The sequence below is a fragment of the Odocoileus virginianus genome, chromosome 20, assembly GCF_023699985.2.
Source record: "Odocoileus virginianus isolate 20LAN1187 ecotype Illinois chromosome 20, Ovbor_1.2, whole genome shotgun sequence".
Classification (NCBI taxonomy): Eukaryota; Metazoa; Chordata; class Mammalia; order Artiodactyla; family Cervidae; genus Odocoileus; species Odocoileus virginianus.
The window spans coordinates 11,601,575-11,619,569 of NC_069693.1; the positions used below are offsets into that span (position 1 = coordinate 11,601,575).

The window sequence follows — 17,995 nt, forward strand, 5'->3', positions numbered from 1 at the left end:
CCTGTCATTATCCCCTCACCCCGTGCAGCGCTGACGCTCAAATTATGAGCTTTGAGCCCATAAGCTTCAGATACAAAAAAAAAAAAGACTCTACAAAAGAAAGACTCCACGAAGTGGACTACGAATGTGTTTATTGGGGTGTTGTCACAGGGGGAAGGCAGTGAAGCGATGTTGCCTCCTGATCCCTAGCGCGGCCCCATCTAACAACTGCCTCTCTCGTATAAATAAGTATAAAGATGGTCAGTAGAAAAGGAGCAACCCTCAGCCTGGAAGACCACTCCAGAGCTTTGGCTGAGGGGGAGGGGCTCCACCCACACCTCAGGGTGCTGGGGTCTTTTGGTTTGGACCAAGTTGCCAGCCCCACCCACCCTGCACCTCAAGCCCAGTCAAGCAGGGCATCTTCTCAGCAGAGGCCAGAGAGGGGGCACTGAGGAAAGTGGCTGGGTCCCAAGCCAGGCCCAAGTCTGCCTGGCGTCTGAAAGCCCTTCCTGTGACCGCAGCCCGCTAGGAGGAAGGAGACAGAAGAGGGCAGAGGGCAGAAGGAGGAAGTCCCCAGGCTGAGGCTGGTGCCTGAGGATCGAGGTGGTGCTGTCACGGTGGCGGCATGGGATGTGGCTGTGGTTTCGGTCGGCAGGGGGTCAGCAGTTCTCCCAGGAGCAGGGGAGGAACTCGTGGCCAAGGGCAGGTAGGACAGGGTGAACCAAGCCCTGCCCAGCAGTGTCAGCTCTCAGGCCCGACCCCCAGCACCACACCCTCAGAGCCTCTGCCAGCCTTGGCAGCCCCCAGATGAAGAGTGGGGGCTGTAACTCTGCTGGGTGGGAGGAGAGCTGCTGCGTTTTTTCACTAATGAGGTCTGGTTCTCCCGGCCCGCCAGCAACCAGCCCGCAGAGGGAGGGGCTGTGGTTACAGTCACTCATGTGGTGACAGGCCCGAGGTCACGCCTGTACTGTGCAATCATGTGCACTGTGTTCTTTCAGGGCGCGTGGTTTAGCTGCAGCCTCTGCATTCCCTCCTGGCTGGTCAGGGGCCCAGTCTGGTTCTGACTCAACTGCAGACCCCAGCCAGGTCACACTGCCTCTCCGGTTCTTAATAACCTCCCATCTCGTCAAAGGGTGGGGCAGGCCCCACCCCCATCTCCAAGGCCCTTCGGATCTTCCACTCTGGTCTTGTGTGGTGTGCGATGCAACCTCTCCCATCCCTGGACTTCAGCTCCCCTGTGGCTGACCTCAGGCCCCCTCGCATCTCGGGGCCCCTCCAGTCAGATGGGCACCATCCAGTAAATGAACCTGGTTATGGAGGAGCAGGTCAACTTCGGGCCAGGCCCTGGAGGAGGCAGATCATGTTGTCCAGGCCCCAGAGGTAGCCATCCTCACGGTTGCCCTCAGCCCAGGGCAGCCGATGGCTGAGCGTCTGGTGGTCAGGCAGGGCCACAGTCTTGCCGAAGTCGATCATCCAGACCTTGGCCAGGCCGGTGTGGTCGTGAACAAAGAGGAGGGAACTGCCTACCACCTGCAGAGGGAGAGATGAGGTTAAAGGGAGGGGCAGGCACGGCCAAGGTCCCTGCCCCAGCAGACAGCTGAGAGGGTGGCTGATAGCATGGACTTTGGAGCCAGGCTGCCTGGGTTCAAGCCCCAGCTCTGCCACTTACAGGCTGCAGGGCTCTGGGCAGGGGACTCTTCTTTTCTTTTTTTTTGCCACAGTTGGGCAGGGGACTTTTAACTCTCCTTATCTCTATGTCATCACATACAAAGAGGGAATAATGGAAAAAGTACCATTTACATCGAAGACTGCTATGCATATTATATATAGGAAGTAATCCACATAAAGCTCTTAGAAGACTGGCCTGTATAAACAAATGCAAAATAGGGATTTCCCTGGTGGTCCAGTGGTTAAGAATCTGCATTGCAATGCAAGGGACAAGGACTCGGACAACTAAGCCCCAGTGCTGCAACTCCTAAGCCTGTGCAATGCAACTAGAAAGAAGTCAATGACTAGAGAAGCCCAAGAGCTGTAACTGAGACCTGACACAGCTAAAATAAAAAAAAATTTAATGTAAAACAGTGTTAGCTGTTACCCCTTTTCAAACTGGGGTACAAAATCCAATGCCTGCAGGATCCTAAATGGGTCAGAGGAGCCTGGTGGGGACTGAGGGTGTGGATAATGCCTCCTCAGGGTAAGAGGCAGCAGCTGCTCAGACCCAGGGAATTGCTACTGGCGACCCGAGGCAAGGGGCTTCCTTTTTTCCAGGCTGTTTCCTCATCTGTAGAATGGGGATGATGGTAAGAGCCCCTCCCTCCTGGGATCTTTGCAGCATTCCATGTTCCACAGCTCACAAACTGCCTTGTGGAGCTGGGCACACCGCCCTAGGGAGATACTGGGCTTTTTTTTTTTTTTTTTAATTAGAAATACAGGGCTTCCCTGGAGACTAAGTGGTAAAGAATCTGCCTGCCAATGCAGGAGACATGGGTTTGATCCCTGGTCCAGGAAGATCTCACATGCTGTGGACCAGCTAAGTCGGCGCGCCGCAACTAGTGATCCTGTGCACGAGAGCCCGGGAACCACAACTACTGAAGCACACGTGCCCTACAGCCTGTGCTCTGCAACAAGAGAAGCCACTGCAATGAGAAGCCTGCACACCGCAACGAAGGCAGCCCCCGCTTTCTGCAACTAGAGAAAGCTCAAGCAGCAGCTGTGAAGACCCAGCACAGCCAAAAATAAATAGATAAAACAATTTTTTCTTTTTAATTAGCACACATTCCTTCCTCTTGTCTAACCAGGTTTGCAAGCCCCTCCCTTGTTCTAGTTGGGTTTCAAACATCAGTTCTTCCAGAGAACCCAGATGATGGGGCAGCTGAGCAGATGGCTGTCAGGAGAGGCGACGCCGCCCAGGTGTGGACGGCTGTTGGCATATAGGGAGGGGCCCAGGACTGCCACGTCTCCTGTGGTCCAAAGGGAACTAGAAATCCCGGTTTTGGTGTGAAGTCTCAGATTTTAAATCTTGGCAACTCGTTTTTTTTTCAGATTCTAGTCACCAGTCAAGTGAAACCAAACACGAGGATAGAAGAGACAAAGTCCCCAAGCCTCCTCTTTGTGCCTCGCATGTGAAGCTCAAAGGCAGTGACGATGATGAGGGTGATGGTCACTGATGACAAATGTGACAGTAAAAACTGGCACACACTGAGGGTTTCCTGTGGGCTGGGCTTTACCTAAGTTAATCCACTTAAACTTCACAACACCCAGGAGGCAGGTGCTACTGGTACCCTGTCCTACGGGTCAGGAGACAGGCCTGCAGACCCACTGCCCAGGCAGCTGGGGTTCAAACACGGGCCCGCCCGACTCCCAAATGTGGCTCTTTCATCTGTCAGTGATAACAGGAGAAAGAAGAGAGAGGGACTTGGATGAGAGAGATGGAAGAGCGTGGAGATACACCTGGTGACATCACCACAGACTTCCTGAGACAGCCCCAGAGAGGTGACAGCTTCCAAAGAGACACAGGCTGGGAAAGGGAGGGGGAGAGCTGCCAAAGGAGGAATGCAGGGAACAATAACTGTAAGTAATCATGGAGACTTCCCTGGCAATGCAGTGGTTAAGAATCTGCATTCCAGATCCCACATGCAGTGAAGCAGCTAAGCCCATGCATGCGCAACGATTAAGCCTGTGCACTAGAGCCCAGGAACTGTACTGACTGAGCCCACATGCTCCAGAGCCCACACTCCACAACAAGAGAGGCCACTGCAGTGAGAAGCCCTTGCACCACAACTAGAGAGTAGCCCCTGCTCTCTGCAGCTAGAGTCCCAGTGCAGCCAAAGATACAAAAATAAATAAAATTATTTTCTTCAATGAGAAAAGAATCTGCCTTCCAATGCAGGGAACTTAGGTTCAATCCGTAGTTGGGGAACTAAGATTCCACATGCCCCAGAGCAACTGAGCCTGAGCACCAGAACAAAGATCTCACGTGCCACAGCTAAGACCTGATGCAGCCAAAAATAAAGAAAAATTATGTTAAATAATAATTATGGCTACAAATCATCACAAGAGCTGGGAACTTTTCTGCACTCTGAACAGCACTCTGTATTCGCTCAGGTCCATCTCAGCAGCTCCATAAGGAAGGTACTATTTTCCCTTCCTGTATCAGGAGGAAACCAAGGCCCAAGAAGGGCAGGTCATATGCCCAGGGTCACATGGCCGGGCCAGCCTTCATCCCAGGCCAGCTGCCTGCAGTCCATGCTCCTAACTGTCCCCCTCCCTGAAATCCCTAATGCTGCTTACCCTAAAGAAGCAAACCCCCCAAACCTGGGGGAGGGGCCTCTTGGTTTTTTGTTTTGGATGTGCCACAAGTCTTGTGGGATCTTAGTTCCCCAGCTGGGGATTGAACCCAGGCCCTCAGCAGTGAGAGTCTTTACCACCAGACCACCAGGGAATTCCCTCAGGGTCTCCTTTTATAGCTTTGGCAGGTGACCCTGTCAGCGGTTTCTCCTGAGGCCACCTGGACCCAGATACCCTACACACACAGGGCCCTCTGTTCCCATGGCAGCGCACCTCGTGGGTCCTGAAGAAGGGGGAGCTCTCCAGAGCTTCACGAAGTTCTTCTAGGCGTGCCACATACTTTCTCTGTGGGTGAAAGGGAAGATTTTTTGTTAGTTCATGGACTTTGTGGGTCCTTACCCACCTTGAGATCTGACTCCATCTCATTCCCCCAAAGGAGTGGTTAGACCCCAGGCAGGATGAGATGAGAGGAGCCATGGGGAAATGGGAGGGGGGGGGGCAGGATTGGAGGCATCAGGGTGGCACAGACAAGAGTGTAGCTGGTAGATTATATGAATGCCCATAATTCCTAGCAGCTTTTCCTATCAAGAGGCAGACTCTTTCCTTTATAATCTAGGCTTGGTCATATGAGTTGCTTTGATCAATAGAACCTTGCAGGTATGAAGGTGGCCATTCTGAGCCCAGTCATTGAGAGACCTTGCTTTTTCACTTGCTCTCTTGTCCTGCTGCTTCTACTGTGAGAACAAGCCCAGGCCAGCCTGCTGGGCAATCAAGCCTGGAGCTGAGACTGAGGCAGCCACCAGACATGACAGCAGGGTGCTCCTGGCCCTGCCAACCGTGACAAGATAGTGAACAATGCCAGCGCAGTGTCAGCCAAAGCAAAAGATGGTTAACATGGGAGGAACAAGGATGTGGCAGTCCTACGCTTCTAAATATGGGGGCATGGGTGTCCTGCTCACCAGGATTGTGTGGTTCCCATCCACAAAATCCTCCAACACCTTTGTCACCTGCTCCAGCTTCTGCGTCTTCTTGAAGTTAGTGTTGCAGGTCCCATCAGCTTTCTGCAAGACGAGGGGTGTCATGGGTTTTCCTTCCCACACCCAACACCAAGCAGCCTCAGACACCTCTGGGGGGCAACTACCTGCCTCCAGGCTGGCTTGCTGGTCAGGGGAAGCAGCCCACCTGGTCAGACTCCTGAGCAACCAGTCCTTCGGCTCTGACCTTGAACCCCGTGGCTGAACTGCTCTAGCCAAGTGGGCTTTGGAGAGGCTTGGATGTGGCTTTGAATCATGGCTCTGATACTCTCTAACTCAGTGGTCTTGAGCAAGTCATTTCACCTGCCTCAACCTTGATTTCCTCATCTGGAAAATGGGATTGTGTTAATATCCACCTCCTAAAGCTGGTATAAGGATTAGGAGAGCCTGAGTGTGTAGGATCCATAGCACAGTGCTGGGCACCACTCAATAAAGTGCTCAGTCACTGAGTCGTGTCTGACTCTTTGTGACCCCATGGACTGTAGCCCGTCAGGCTCCTCTGTTCATGGAAATTTTCAGGCAAGAATATTGGAGATGCTTTGGAACTGTGGTGCTAGAGAAGACTCTTGAGAGTCCCTTGGACTTCAAGGAGCTCAAACTAGTCAATCCTAAAGGAAATCAACGCTGAATATTCATTAGGAAGGACTGATACTGAAGCTGAAGCTCCAATACTGTGGCCACCTAAAGTGAGGAGCCAACTCACTGGAAAAGACCCTGATGCTGGAAAAGACTGAGGGCAGGAGAAGAAGGGGGTGATAGAGGATGAGATGGTTGGATGGCATCACCAACTCAATGGATGTGAGTTTAAGCAAGCTCTGGAAAATGGCGAAGGAGAAGGAAGCCTAGAGTGCTGCAGTCCATGGGGTCACAAAGAGTCAGACACGACTTAGCGACTCAACAACTCTAGGGGATCTTCCCTACCCAGGGATCGAACCTGCGTGTCTTGCATCTCCTGCATTGGCAGGTGGATTCTTTACCACTGGGCCATCTGAAAAGCTCTCATGCTACACTTGATCTTAGTCAAAAGGCAGAGAAGCAATAAAATAAAGGAGAATAATGTTATTTGTTACATCTGAGAGAGGTACAAAGGGCCCCCTGAGTCATCCTACCAGGCTATGCCAGCCAGGTGCCCTGTGGGCAATGGTAACATAGAGGTAACAGCACAGGTATAATCAGATGAGGGAGGCAGACACTGAATAAGATCATCATAAAGGGAGATAAGATAAGGGAGTATATAGGAAGTTATAAGGAGGTAAAGAGAGGCCCTGAACTAGTAGGACAGAAATCAAGGAGGGCTTTCCAGAAGAAGTGGAATTTGGAAGGAGATTGGAAAATAACTGAGAGTCAGTCAACCAGGGGAAAGGGGAAGAGTAGCCCTGGCACAGGAAACAGCAAGTGCAGAGGGCCTGTGGCAGGAGACAGGAGGACCCTTTCAAAGAAATGAAAGTACTTCACTGTGCCATCTATAGGGGCTTGTGGCACACCCACAGAGAGCTAATACAGTGGGAAAAGGAAGGAAGGAGGGAGAGAGGAAAATCTATCTCTCTCTGCAATGATAAGGAAAACTCTCCAGGACCATGCCATCTTTTTAAGAAAGGGAGGAAAATGTAGGATACACAGCTGCATTTGTTTGTATATACAGGAAGAAATATAAGAAACTGATCAAGTGGTTCCCCATGAGCAGGTGTGGGGTTGGAGGCGGGGGGCGGGCACAGAACAGGAAGGAGAGCAACAGGGTTGGGAGAGAGATTTCTTTTACATTATTTTGACTTTCAAACTGTGGTGGATAGCTATAGATTTAATTTACAAAAAAAGAAGAAGAAAGAGAAAACTTTTCTGCATAAGGAGAAAAAAGCCCATCCAGCTGCTGTGTCGGATGATGGATCAGAGTGGGTGAGTTCAGCATCCGGGAGCCCAGAGGGGCTGGGGTACGAGAAGATGGGGCTGGACTCGGACAGGGCCTCGGGAGGGGGAAAGAAGATGGAATCAAGAGATTTTCAGGCAGGTAGATAAACAAAATTTGGTCTGTGACAGACATGGCAGGAACAGAGAAGCGGACCTCTCCGGCCTGTTTTTCCATCCTCTGCAGTCTCCTGCTCGCTCTCCAAATCAGGCATCTTTCCAGTTTTCTTCTGACATCCTAGTTGGTTGGTTTTTCTGTCACTCTGTCTCAGACCTAGCTCTCAGCCCTCCGGAAACAGGCCAGCAGCTCCTGGGCCTCACCTTGATGCCCTCGATCCGGAAGCCCAGGGTGGACGTCGAGCTCACGGTCTCCCTCCACTGCATGTAGCGGGGCTTGGTGACCGCACACTGGGCATGCTCCTCGGGGGTGGGGGCCCCGGGGTCCACAGCCACCATCTTCTCATACATGTCCTTCCGGGGCCGGGGCCGTTCTCGCGCCTTCACCAGCTCCTCCTCCAGGTAGGTCCTGGGACACAAAGGATGTAACAAGGGAAACTGTGAAGAACAAAACTGGAGGACTTTTACTCCCTGATATCAAGGAGTGTTATAAAACTACAGTGTGGCACAAGAATAGACAAATAGATCAATGGACTGGGACAGAGTCCACAAACAGACACACAAGTACATTCACCCGATTTATGATGAGGAAGGCACTGCAATTCAGTGGGGAAAGACTAGTCTTTTCAATCGATGATACTGGGTCAACAGGATATCCATATGGAAAGGGAAAATGAACCTCGATCCCTGCCTCACACCATATATAAAAATTACATCTAGATGGATTGCGGATCTAAATGTGAAAGTTAAAACAAAGCTTGTAGGGGCTTCCCTGGTACCTCAGTAGTAAAGAATCTGCCTGCCAGAGCAGGAGATACAGGTTTGACCCCTGGTCCAGGAAGATCCCACATGCCACAGAGCAACTAAGCCCACATGCCACAACTATTGAACCTGTGCTCTAGAGCCCAGGAACCACATCTACTACTGAGCCTGCACACCCTAGAGCCCGTGCTCTGCAACAAAGAGAAGCCACTGCAATGAGAAGCCTGTGCACCACAACTAGAGAGTAGCCCCTACTCGCTGCAACTAGAGAAAAGCCCCCACGGCAACAAAGACCCAGCACAGTCAAAAATAAATAAATATTTTTTTTAAAAAACAAAGCTTATAGAAGAAAACACAGGAGATCATCGTGATCTTAAAGTAGGCAGATTTCTTTAAAAGCTACTAACCATAATGAAATAAATTGATAAACTGTACTACATTAAAAGTACTTTTGTTTATCAAAAGACATTAAGAGAGTAAAATGGGAGAGCTAGAGAGAGAGAGAATGGTGTGTGTGTGTGTGTGTGTGTGTGTGTTTGTATCTCCAGCAAAGGACCTGTATCCAGAATATATAAAGAATTACAAATCTTTATAACAAGAAGAGAGCCTGGTCAAAAAATGGGCAAAACGAAATAGTAAAATGGGCATTTTTCAAAAGAGGATATCCAAATGGCTAATCAATGCTTAACTTCTTTGGTCATCAGAGAAACAGAAATTAAAAAAATAAAGAGATATACACCAAGATAGCTAAAAGTAGTAAAACAGGTAATATAAAGCATTGATGACAAGACAGAACAACTGGAATTCTCATACACTGCTGGCGGGAAAGGATGCTAATACAATCACTTTGAAGATTGGCTTAAGACTTCCCTGGTGGTCCAGTGGCTAAGACTCTGTGCTCCCAGTACTGGGGGCCCAGTTTGATCCCTGGTTAAGGAACTAAATCCCACATGCCACAAGTTGGACCAGGTATGGCGAAATAAATAAGTATTGTTTAAAAAGAAAAAGAAGATCAGTTTGGTGCTATCTTCAAAAACATCCACCCAACCCTTCACTTCTGCCCCATGGCTGCCCCTGAACCTACCTGCTGCCCATCTTGCAGTCCATGATGGAGGGGTTCTCAAAGTCTGCCAGGAGATCTTCCATCTGATTGAAGGTCTGGCCCTCCCGATGCACCACGCCATAGTAGGCTGGCACAAAAGGCCGCAGGGGGTCGTGCATCAGCTGCTCCAGGCTGTGCTGCTCATACTGACAGAAACGCTTCAGAATCCAACCATCTTCCCCTGCCTGAAAGTTCCCTATGAGCACCAGCAACAAGAGGGTCAGAAACTGAATGAGCCACCTCCCCGTGTGTCTCAGATCCTGGCCACCATCATCTTGCCTGACCCGTCTGCAATACTTTATCTCCCTCCCTGCAGCTCTCAAAATCTTGGCCAGGGGAATGTATTTGAATCAGTTCTAATGAGGTGGATGAACCTAGAGCCTATTATATTGAAGTAAGTCAGAAAGAGAAATATAAATATTGTATACGGATGCATATATATGGAATCTAAAAAGATGGATTTATTTTTCAGGGAGGCAATGGAGAAACAGACATAGAGAATGGACCTATAAACATGGGGGGAGGGGAGAGGGTGAGATGTATCCACAGAGTAACATGGAAACTTACAATACCATATGTAAAATAGGGAGCCAGTGGGAATCTGCTGTAGCACTCAGGGAACTCAAACAGGTGCTCTCTGACAATCTAAAAGGGTGCAATGGGGAGGGAGATAGGAGAGAGTTTTGGGAAGGAGGGGACATGGGTGTACCTATGGCTGACTCTTGTTGATGTATGACAGAAAACCACAAAATACTGTAAAGCAATTATCCCTCAATTAAAAAAAAAATCTTGGCCAGAGTTGGTGAAGGAAGGGCCTAGTTCTGCATTTTTGTTTAAACAGAGTCGGGTTCCCAGCACACTATGTCCTCATTTGTTTTGTAATTTTGGATTATGAGCTCACGATCAACTGTGAGAACCTTTGTGAGAGCTGAGTCAAGAGCATGACTCTCCAGAGCACATTCGAATTTGTTTCACCTTGGAGTCCCAGAGTGCTAACAAATGGACCTGGTTAATTCACAAATCTGGCATTTCCTGGGCCATGCAGATAGTGTAGATTAGAATGACAAATTTTTACTGAGGCAGATAGTATTTTCAGATTATATTTTCCAAAATGTCTGTAACAGTAATCACGAACCCTTCTCCTGGGGCATTTGTTTTGTTTTCATCATATATATATGATAAGTAAAGAGTAGCTCATGTACACATGCTCGTCTAGAATTTTGCCACTCCAATCAAGAAGTAGAATCTAATTCTTTAATTCCTTTCCCCTTGATTTTGACAGAATCTTGCTTCTTATGGCAGAAGCAACACTATGACTTCAGAGTCTGAGACGCAGCCTCCACTTTGTTGTCACAGACCCTTGCCTTTCAGTCCTGAGCTACCAAGTAAGAAATCTGACTGCTGAGGCCACTATACTGTGAGGAAGCCCAAGCAGCCACACAGAGAAGTCACATATGGGCTTTCCAGCTGGCAGCCCCAATGGAGAACCAGCCAACAGCCAGCATCAACTGCCTGGTGTGTGAATGAATGAATCTCCAAAGGTTTCCAGCCTGCAGCCTTCCATTGTCCTAGCTGAGTTCCCAGGTATCATGGCGCAGCAGTAAGTCATCCCTGCTATGCTCTGTCTGAATTCCCAGGTATCACCCAAAACTTATGAGTGTAATAATATGGTTGTTTTATTCCACTACGTTTTTTTTTTTTAACCACTAAGCTTTGAATTTTCTGTTTTCAGTTTTTTTAAACTCAGCAATAGTAACTAGGATACATACAGATGGCAGGCCTGTGTTGACAGTTTTGTGGGGCAGCAAGGGGGGCCGGGGGCAGGGGGTGAGGGGGGTGGAGATTTTGCCTTTCTCTGACTCAGATCTGAGGATGAACAGGAAGATAAGTTCCCTTCCCTTTGTTGATGGGAACAATTTGTCTAGTCCAGCCCACTGCCTATTTTTGTAAAAAGAAGAAAACAAAAAAGCTTTATTGGAACACATTATCTATATCTGCTTATGTGTTGCAACAACAGAGCTGAGTACTTTGTATTTATTATCTAGCCCTTTACCAAAAATGCTAGATGCTTGGCCTCATGCTACTATGTGCTTAAGACACTGTGCTAGGTCCTGGGGGGGAGGGGGGGGGGGGGACGGGGGACATTAAAGCTGTTGTTTATTGTTGTTTAGCTGCTAAACTGAGTCCAACTCTTTTCAACCCCATGGACTGTAGCCCGCCAGGCTCCTCTGTCCATGGGATTTCCCAGGCAAGAATACAAGTGGCTTGCTATTTCCTTCTCCAGAGGATCTTCCCCACCCAGGAATCGAACCCCCATCTTTTGCATTAGCAGGCGGGTTCTTTACCACTGAGCCAACAGGGAAGCCCCATAGCTGTTGTTTCCTGGGGGCCTACTCTGCTCCAGACACAGGATGGGGACAGGGACTGGGAACTGCCATTTAGGAGGGCTAGGGCCTCAGTGAGGGAAAGTAACTTGCCCAGAGCCATCCACAAATAAAGAGCAGAACTCGGATTCGAGCTCAGGCCCCTCTGTCTCCGTGGTCAAAGATTTGCCCCCCACCACCCTGACACCAGGCTAACAGGAGACAGCCCTCCATCCTGAGGGATGAATGGCCTGGCCCAGGCCTAAGCACATGCTACAACAGTTCCAGGAACTGGAATCTGTCACTGAGCCCATTTTACAGATGGGGGACCTAAAGTACAAAGAACGGTTCCTTCCCCGCCCAGGCTTCTCTGCCCAGCCCAGCCTGCCCCCAGTCACCCTTCTCCCTGTCCGCTCTCACCAGAGTGTCCAGACAGCTGGACCCAAGGGTAGTGTTTTCGGAAGGAGACCACAAAGGGCGAATACTTCAGAACCGTCTTCAGCTTCTTCCACGGCTTATTCTGTGTAGGACAAAGAGGGTGGGGTCAGGGCTGAGGCCAGGTAGGGAGGGGGATGAGGCGAGTGCCCTGAGAGGGAACCAAGGGGCAGCCTGGGGTCTTTCCAAGGGCCAGGGGGTCTTCCTGGGATCACTGGGCTTAAGCTCATTGGGGTGAGCAAAGCTCACTTACTTTAGTAATCATGAGCACCCCCAAAGCCTCAGCAAAGGAGAAGAGTCCCTTGCCATTTATCTCAGTGTCATCACTTTTTTTTTTTTTTTTGGCTGCACAGCATAAGGGATCTCCCCCAGTCAGGGATCGAACCCTATATTGGGAGCACAGAGTCTTAACCACTGGACCACCAGGGAAGTCCCTCAGTGGGATCACTTTCTATCTGTGTCTCTCTGTCCTTCTCAAAGGAGTAAAGATAGGCTAGGTTTTATTGCAGTCACCAGCAACCCCCCCAAATCTTTCCACGACATACACACACCAAAAATGGGGGAGCCTGCTGTTCCTGAATGAAGGCAGGTCTCTCAGGGAAAATGATAAAGGAGCTGATGGACAGAAGCCGAACAACAGAGAGAGAAATAGAGACGGGGGACAGTGATGACAGGGACAGAGACAGAGACTGTGGCAGCCCCAACAGCTGCCCACTGAAGGCCTCAGGCCTGTCTCCCCGCCAGGAATACCCCTGCCCTCGTGAACTGAGCTTTGGCCAATGAAATGTGACTGCAAGTGTCACTTTTAGGTGGAGTCTTAAAGCCACCGACTGACTCCATGTTCTTTTTCCTATTAAAGAAGGAAGGGGGGCAGGGCACTGTGGGAAGAGAAACAGAAGCTGAGTGAAGACAGCATGGAGCAGGGGCCCCTCACCTCACTCATCACTGCTGAGGACCCGTGTTCAATCCCTGGTCAGGGAACTAAGATCTCACAAGCAACACAGCCAAAACAGAAAAATCCTTTGTTGCTCCAAGTCACTATGTTTGGGTGCTGTTTGCACTACAGCAGTCCTGACCTCCTCCCACTGACACAGAGTTACTAGAAGACAAAGAAACAGAAACAGAATGGGAGACACAGCAATGACAGAGAAAGAAAATGAAACATAGATGCAGAGAAAAAGTGGTCACAGCAAATAAAAGAGAAGCAAACAGAAAACAAGGATTTAGTTGTATCCTATTGACTCAACCAAGAGCATCTTGAGAACTGGTTAGTGCCTGAGTTCACTGCATATGCACACACACGCCCATGTGCATACACACACACACGCGCACGTGTGTGTGTGCGTGAGCACATGCATACTAAGTCGCTTCAGTCCTGTCCGACTCTGTGTGACCCTGTGGACTGTAGCCCACCAGGCTTCTCTGTCCATGAGATTTCCCAGGCAACAATACTGGAGTGGGTTGCCATGCCCTCCAGGGGATCTTCCTGACCCAGGAACTGCACCCGAATCTCTTATGTCTCCTGCATTGGCAGGTGGGTTCTTTACCACTAGTGCCACCTGGGAAGCTCTACACATAGGCGCGCACACACACACAAATACCTTCTCTGCTCCAAACACATACCAAACTCTTAGCAAGGATTGGGAAAACGAGTTGTGTTCAGAGAAAAAAACCTACGTGGCTCATCTCCCTCCACCTGAGAGTCAAAGCCATGTTATCTCCTATACCCTGAAGCCCTGTTACCTAGCAGACATCTAATGGATGGTGGGAAGGTCAAACACAGACCAGGGAGTGGGACTGCAGGACTCAGGAAGGGCTCTTCCCTCCCTTCTCCAGCTGCCAGCCATGGAGAGGAGGTGATGAATGAAGGTTCCTGTTTACTAAGCACCTGGAATATTCCAGGCACAATGACAAAGGCTCAGCGTGGCATAACCCACCTAATCCTAAAAACACCACCCCAGGAGAATTGTTGACTGTATTACATGGGCAGAAACAGACCCAGAGGGGTGAAGTCACCTGCCTAAATCACACAGTGTAGTGTTGGGGGTTCTACTTCTGGTCTGCCTTCACTGCCCTGGGCTTATCCACTACAGCCCTGCCAGATTACAAGGTTTGATTGAGGGCAGAACTGAGGTTACCATGGTTACAAGCATGTCCTCAGTCATGGCCCGACACAGAATAAGTACTCCAAAAATATAGTTTGGGTTGAAGGAAGTTGATTGAAAGTATGTTTCTCTTTCCTTTAATCATAAGCAGTATGGGAAGCAGTATCTTCTTTATCTCTCTTTTTTTCTTAGATCTGATGGTTAATCTGGGCTGTCTTAGATATCATGCCCTCAGCTCACATGCCCCCCTCCCCACCTCCAGGAAGCCCTCTCTGATACCCTAGGTCTGGCCAATCACCTTCTCTGGACTCCCACAACCCTGTGGGCTCCCCCATCCCAGCCCTGACCCCTCCGAGCTATCACTACCTGGTGATGGGTCTGTCTCCTCCCAGTGACCTAGGAGCTCCATGCAGGCAGCATCTGGGTCACTGCTGTGTTCCCGGCAAAACCAACATGGAGCCAAACACATAGCAGGGACTTGGGGACTGTCTGTTGCCTGATTAGGAGGATGCACGTGAGAAGGAAGGAAGCGGGGAGGAAAGGAAGAAAGTAGCTGGGTCTTTAAGGTCAGATGGGATTTCAAAACGAAGGGAGCAGGAAGCGAGGGGTATTCAGGGCGGTGGGAATGGCTTGAGCAACAATCGGAGGCAGGATGGCAGCAGTGTGTTCGGGGAACAGCTCGTACTTAGGCTCCATTGCAACAGCAGAAGGGGTCAGGAGGGGAGAAGGGAAGCTGAACAGAGGAAGGAGCCTGGAGACAGGAAGCTCTGAACTCAGGACCAAACTCCTGATTGCTATCAGGAAAGCCCTGGGGAGCCATGGAAGACTCTGGAGCTGGGCACCTTCAAATGTTGGTCACAGCTGGGCCCTGGAGGCAGATTCTAGAGGATGAGGAAACACTGAAGACAGAAAGGCTCCAGAGGAAGGCAGATGAGGAGGAATGGATCCACACATTATAGGGGTGAAAATGCCTGGGTTTTCAACTCAGTCAGAACTGAGTTAGAATCTAGGCTCCGACCGGACGAGGCCGACTCTAAGCAAGTGATCTCACCTATCTAGGCCTTAGTGTCCCCTCTGTAAAATGGAGACAATAATCCCAAACTTACAGCGCCATTATAAAAATTGAACAAGTTAACACATATACAGCACTGAGAAAAAGTGCCTAGCGTTCAGTAAAAGTTGGAATTTGTGTCTTCCAAGATCTGTGACTTTGGATGAGTTTCTGTGCTTCAGTCTCCTCATCTGTAAAATGGGGATAATAGTATCTACCTCACAGGGCTGCTGTGAAGTTTAAATGTGTTGATACAAGCAAAGAGCTCAGCACAGAGACTTCCCTGGCGGACCAGTGGTTTGGACTCTGCACTCCCAGTGCAGGGGGAGCCGGTTTGATCTCTGATTGAGGACCTTAAATCCCTTGTGCAGCAAGCTGCAACCAAAAAATAAATAAATCAGTGAAAGAGCTTGGCACAGGGCTGGGCATGAGCGAGTGAGAGCTGTTGCTTTTTTTTTTTTTTTTTTTTTTGAGAGTTGTTATTTTTTTTCTTTTCTTCATTCGCTTCAGCTCAGCTGCTCTGAGATGCCAAGGAGGTGAGAGAATAGGGAGAGGGAACAGCAACAGCAGAGCCCCAGAGGGTCAGCGCAGGCAAGCTGGGGCAGGTCTGTCTCTTACATCTGCGGCCACATGTGTGAGCATGTTCAGAGAACGAAGCATGTGGGGTGAGCAGGGCTCAGGGCAGACTCCAGCCAGGGGCCCCAGGACAATGGGATGGTCCAGCAGGCTGACCCATAGGAGGCTCTCATACCTGCCTCTGCACTGACCCTCCCTCCCTGAACCTGCCCTGCCAGCCCTCCTGATTCACCGGCAGAGAACCGCACCCAAGCTTGAGGATGGAGAATGTAAACAAGAGATTGCAGGAGCACTCTGGGGAGCTGGGGACAGCGCAGTGGGGAGATTGCAGAGTCCTTGGCTGGGGTCCCTGAGCATTTGGGGTTCACACAGCCCTTTGAGAATGATAAGAAAAAAATACTGGGTGCTTGCTGCCTACAGAAGTGAATGAGCTTAGGGGTGTTGAAGGCTGATGATTCCTTAAGGCAGCTACGGGCCCCAGACTAAGCAAAGTGGGGTAGAAAGTGCACCCTTTGTCTCCCTAAACTAGTATTCTTTAAAGTCTGGGGGGATCACACACTGTCCAGAGGATCCAACAGAAGTCACAGACCCTTGCTGCAAAAGCATGTGTATATACTCACAGGACTCACACAACTTTTAGGGGTTCCTGGGTGCCATGAAGTCGGCCAGCAGCCATCCATTTTAGACCCCAGGACTGGAGGCGGGGGGAAGGAGAGAATGAAGAGGAAGGCACCTGGAGAGCTAGAAACCCTGCCGTCAGAGGGAAGAGGTTGGTGGATGGAAGAGGTGCCTGGAGATAAAACTGCTGGTGGAGTTCTAGAGAACTTCTCAAAGGAAAGGCGGGGGTGGGGGAGTCGGGGGTGGGCTATGGGGCCTGTGGGGGTCTGGCTCAAGGGCGGGGTGGGTCCCACTCACCCCAGACCTGTCCTCGGGGTCGCTGGCACCTCCGCCCCCAGCCACCACGTCATCCTCAGACTCGTCGAAAGAGGAGGCAGAGGAGAAGCCCCCACTGCCCGCCTCAAGCTGGGAGGGAGGGCCCCCTGGCTGAGCCTCAGGCTCAGGGGTCTCCGGAGTGATAATGAGGCGGGGCACAGGGGTCAGGGGGCTACCCTCCAGGTGAGAGTACAGGTGAGTCACCAACTCCCTGTGTTCTGGTTCCTCTAATGAGTCATCTTGGTTGGGCTCCCCCAAAAAGCAGTCTGTCCTAGGCTCTGTCTGGGGTCCGTCAGTGCCGGGCTGTGACCACAAGCCATCGGTATCTTGTGTTGGGAAACCACCGGGGTCAAGCTGCTTCCAGGCTGCTTCAGTGTCCTGTTGTATCTGGGAGCCATCAGCGTGAAGCTCCGTCCAGGAGTCTTCGGTACCTTTTTGCGTCCTGGAGCACTCGGTGAACGGTTCTTTCCAAGAGCTGTCGGCACCCGGCTCTGTTGAGAGAGGGACCCCCTCTGGCTGGGTCCGGACGCTTGACCTGTTCTGGTGGGTGCAGAGGTTATCAGCCCTGGGCTTGGCCCTCTCTGGCTGGGTCTGTGACCCATGTATCTCTAGTTCTGTCCAGGGCCCGTCAACCCCTGGCTGTGCCCAGAGGTTAGCCCTCTGGGGCTGAGAATGGAGGTCAGTCCTGTGTGGATCAGCCCAAAAGCCATCTGTCCCGGTCTCCGTCCAGTCACCGGCTGTCTCCAGCTCTGACCAGTGGCTGCTCCCTCCTGGATGTGTCCGGAGAATGGACTTGCCTGGCTCCGTCGTTGGGTTGGGCCGCTCCGTCTCCGCTCCGAGGCCAGCTGCTTCAGGCTCAGCCCGTCCGTCGGCCCCCGACTCAAACCCGAGGCTGGCGCTCTGGGACTCGGTGTGGAGGTTGGACTCCTCGGTCCGGGCCCGGGGCCCGCCCCCTTCCGGCCGCCCCACCGAGCCCCCAGCTCCGGGCCCAGGTCGTTGCTGCCCTGGCTGCCGTCGCCGCCCCCCTCGCGGCGCCGCCAGTCCCATGCGGGCTGCCGCCGGCAGCGCCTGGGCCTCCGCCTCGCTCAGGCTTCCCCGGCACGGGCAGCGCCTCATGCCCTTTCGCAAGGTTCGGGCTTCGACCGGGCCCAGCCCCTCCTGTCCCTTTAAATCCCACGAGGGGTGTGGCTGGGGAGCCCCAATTCGTGGGTTCCGGCCCTCGGAGCTCCAGCCCGCCCAGCCACGGAGGGGTTAACCGATACTCCCTCCTCCATCCCGGGGAAAGCCCCGAAGCCCCGCCTCGCCGGACGTGACGTAAGGGACGAGCCTTGTCTGGCTCCTCCCACCTC

The 17,995-nt window shown here is 51.2% G+C and overlaps 1 protein-coding gene across 1 annotated transcript; it reads right to left on the reverse strand.

Annotated features, from left to right (window-relative positions):
* Nucleotides 1-114: 114 nt before the first annotated feature.
* Nucleotides 115-17,881, reverse strand: ITPKC (inositol-trisphosphate 3-kinase C). Its single transcript, XM_020903844.2, has 7 exons — nt 16,629-17,881; nt 11,967-12,066; nt 9,166-9,379; nt 7,524-7,728; nt 5,226-5,327; nt 4,540-4,611; nt 115-1,509 (listed from the first exon to the last, which is right to left on the reverse strand). Exons 1-7 carry the CDS (start codon nt 17,760-17,762, stop codon nt 1,306-1,308), a joined length of 2,031 nt encoding a protein of 676 aa, XP_020759503.2. The 5' UTR covers nt 17,763-17,881; the 3' UTR covers nt 115-1,305.
* Between the last annotated feature and the right edge of the window lie 114 nt (nt 17,882-17,995).

What these genes read in the sequence shown, in the direction of transcription:
- ITPKC (XM_020903844.2), bottom strand. Translation starts at nt 17,762, where the DNA reads ATGAGGCGCTGCCCGTGCCGGGGAAGCCTGAGCGAGGCGGAGGCCCAG. An exon ending in CCAGCTGTCTGGACACTCTG is followed by an intron (nt 9,380 to 11,966) that starts GTGAGAGCGGAC and finishes TGGTGCTCATAG; the next exon opens with GGAACTTTCAGGCAGGGGAA. An exon ending in GACTGCAAGATGGGCAGCAG is followed by an intron (nt 7,729 to 9,165) that starts GTAGGTTCAGGG and finishes TTTGTGTCCCAG; the next exon opens with GACCTACCTGGAGGAGGAGC.